The sequence below is a fragment of the Bidens hawaiensis genome, unplaced genomic scaffold (genome assembly GCF_021521415.1).
Source record: "Bidens hawaiensis isolate Kalapana, Puna unplaced genomic scaffold, B.hawaiensis_p1.1 tig00053056_1, whole genome shotgun sequence".
Classification (NCBI taxonomy): domain Eukaryota; kingdom Viridiplantae; phylum Streptophyta; class Magnoliopsida; order Asterales; family Asteraceae; genus Bidens; species Bidens hawaiensis.
In genome coordinates, this window is record NW_027506240.1 from 53455 (window position 1) to 56692 (window position 3238).

The 3238-nt window shown below is 32.0% G+C and overlaps 1 protein-coding gene across 1 annotated transcript; it reads right to left on the bottom strand.

Moving 5' to 3' along the window:
• Window positions 1-2963, bottom strand: LOC143617202 (putative pectinesterase 11). Its single transcript, XM_077089833.1, has 5 exons — window positions 2749-2963; window positions 1933-2092; window positions 1668-1856; window positions 421-659; window positions 1-330 (listed from the first exon to the last, which is right to left on the bottom strand). Exons 1-5 carry the CDS (start codon window positions 2961-2963, stop codon window positions 147-149), a joined length of 987 nt encoding a protein of 328 aa, XP_076945948.1. The 3' UTR covers window positions 1-146.
• Window positions 2964-3238: the final 275 nt, after the last annotated feature.

Here is a 3238-nt window from a genome sequence, read left to right on the forward strand (position 1 = left end):
ATAAAAAGCAACTCATAAGAACACATTTACTAAGTTATTAACTAGCAAAATACCTGGAAAAGAATAAAAATATCAATATTTTTGTGAATAACAACACTAAATGCAAAAACCAAAAACACAAGATTCATCATTTACATGAATCTAATCTAGTTCAAGTGTGTTTTAATCTTAAAGTGAGTGGGTGTAGGTCTAAGCCAACTCCTCCCACCAATCAAAGTCTTGTTCAAATAAGGTGCACTCTCAACACGTGATAACTCACGTGACCATTTAACCCTCTTTGATCTGTTAGCCCCTGGACCGTAACACATGTATTCACCATAGTACACCGTCCTACAAACAAAAATATTATTAATCAGTAATCACATTTTTTAAATAATAAAGTAAAATGTTATGCAAAATATATGAACATAAAGTTTGTACCCTTGCTTCCTTGGATCATCCCAATCATGCCATCCGTCGGGAGAGATGGTGTTCGACATGTATGTATGTGCGTATATGACTCGTGAATATGGACCCCATGGTCTTCCGAGAAAAGTGCCGTTGTCTAAACCGGTTATTTTACAACCCAAGAATATGAAACCGGTGTTTTCTGATGGTAAGTTCCTATGTTGAGCTGTTATTGTTCCCAAGGCTCTAGCTAGTGAATGTAGTTGGCAACTCTACAAGTGTTTTAATGCATTATGAGATATAGTTGACATTGAAGAGAGATTAGGGTACCAATCTCAATTTGGATATATTAAATTCCCCAAAACCACTTAAAATGCAATTACATGTTAAGCTTTTATTAGACAGTATATTGTTTAAACGTGTCAAATTCTAAAAAATCGATGTCAAAATTTAAAAAATCGACATTTCGAGGGTAAAAAAGAAAAAAAGATAACGTAGATAAATTTAAATTTGTATAATACGAAAAGGGGTTCAGGGTCAAGTCCGTCCGATTTTGACAAAAATTTAGGCTGAACTGGTAACTACATTTTCAAAAACGACAAACAAACCCGAAAACTGACATATTTTAATTGCTTGGGTTATTAATTTGATTTTTGAATTTGGATTTTTTAATTACTACTTTGTATTAAAAATTTTGAAATAGCATAAATGATTCATTAACTTATGCGGATATTGCAAAAATAAAAACAAAAATTACAAAAAATGTTAAACGAGTCGTTAAAGCCGAAACATAAGGCAAACCAAATAAATATTTCATGATCAGCCGACCAACATTACTTTGAATGATAATGTTAGTTTGAACTGTTAATAAACGCTCTAAACTCACAAGTTTAAATCTAAAGCGATTAAAATTTGATAAGATAGTGTTTTACATCAACAAAAAAAAAAGTTTTAGATAACATCTATATATATATATTTAGATACATATATAGGGTTAAGTTAGAATAAAAACCTACTTGAGTTGTGAAAACTCTAGAAACCCATTCATAATCATATATTTTTAATTAAAAATTAAATCTTGTGGTCCACAATTAAAATTAATAAAAAATGTAAAAGTTAATTAACATTTTATACTATATATATATATATATATATATATAAACTTAAGTATGAATTTTTCATGCAAAATAAGTAATGATATAGCACGATCCCCTTAAAACAGTTGTCATATTGTGTAAATCATTTTATAAATGCTATAGATCATGAAAAGATAAACTTACTTCAAAAAGAGAAGCAGCATTGCCACATATAAAATCAGTAGCTCCTTCAATATAACAATTGTAATAATAATGTCTACCAAAATCATCCAGCAACGTATCCTGGTAAGACAATATTCGACACCCGTAAAACGCAGCCCGATCCGCTGATACCCTCAACGCGATACCTTTCCCGCTTGTTCCAAACTCGTTCTACAAAATCAATAAAATGCAAACTCAAAATCAAATCAAATGAAATCAAACAAAAATCAATCAATCAAAATCATACCTGAATCGTAAGATATCTCGCAACAAAATCAGAAGCCATTACTGATAACGTTGGAGAATTGAATATGTCTCCACCGTCGTTCCAGGTTATGGTAGTGTTGGTCCCCACTGTACCGCTCAATGTTATAAACGGCTTATCCGCCGGAATTATAATCTTCTCCCTAGCAAAATCAAGAATCTAAGAGTTAGAACTAATGGTGTAAAGAAAAAAAGCCATGCCAAAGCTCGAACGGGGCTAGTTTTGACTTACAAGAGCTTCATCTTAGCTCGTGAATCATTTTCTAGTATTTAACTTATATACATTTTTATTCACAATTTTCATACTTGTGCTACGTTTATTATTTATTAATTAATTCATCTACATTTTAAATTATTTTTATATATTTTTAAATAAAATCAAACCAGCCCGGCTAGTTTATTAATAATTAATTATTAATTAATTTATATATCTGTTTAGTTTTTTTTTAAATATTTTGAAAAATACCAAACTTTAAATATCTTTAAACATTTTGAATAAAACCAATCATGCCTAAGCTCGGCTCATGCTCATGTTAAGTACCTTAAACAAACCAAATCTCGCATTGAGCCCATAAAACTAATACATGAAAGTCTTGAGAAAATTATAACTACAGAAAAACACGAGCATGAGCTCTAGCTCTTTGTTTGAGGCTCGGGCTCGGTTACTAAACAAACTTTATTTGGAGGCCGGCTCGAACTTGATTACTAAACAAGCTTTATTTGAGGTCGTTGCACCCCTCGAAAACTAAAACCTAACCGAATAAAATTCAATTCAAAACAAAGTTTAAACTCCACAAACCTGTATATTCCGGGCTTAACCGAAATGTAAACAACTTGGGAGTTATTGGAAGCAACCGCATTAATCGCCTGTTGTATCTTTCTATAATCACCATGTCCGGATTGATCTACAATCAAAACCGCATCCGAAGAAGAAGAAGAAACCGTCATTGATGAACACACATCTGTTAGTTTATAAAACAAAACGAACACGAGAAGTATGTAAACGACGGCCATGGGAATCAATATTGATGCTGCACTATAATAATAATATTATTATTATTATTGAGCGAGAAGAACGCTCAGTTTTGGAAAGTGAAGCGTTTTACGGCGGAGAACGAGTGAAAGAAAAACGGAAGGAAGAAATATAAAGAGGCGTTGCATGTGGTGGGAGAGTGGGACAGGAAAAACACGCGACGTGTAAATATTATTATTATTATTATTTGGAGAATCTTCGCTCCCTGTTTTCCCGCCCGCATGGCTTTTTTTTTCTTTTTTTTTTAATGAAATTT

Bases quoted from the DNA above. Each gene is read 5' to 3' on its own strand.
- LOC143617202 (XM_077089833.1), bottom strand. From the start codon at position 2,963: ATGGCCGTCGTTTACATACTTCTCGTGTTCGTTTTGTTTTATAAACTA. The intron at 2,093-2,748 runs GTTTGTGGAGTT...TGATTTTGCTAG, and splicing joins GTTAAGCCCGGAATATACAG to GGAGAAGATTATAATTCCGG. The intron at 660-1,667 runs GTAAGTTTATCT...AAACACTTGTAG, and splicing joins ATGCTGCTTCTCTTTTTGAA to AGTTGCCAACTACATTCACT.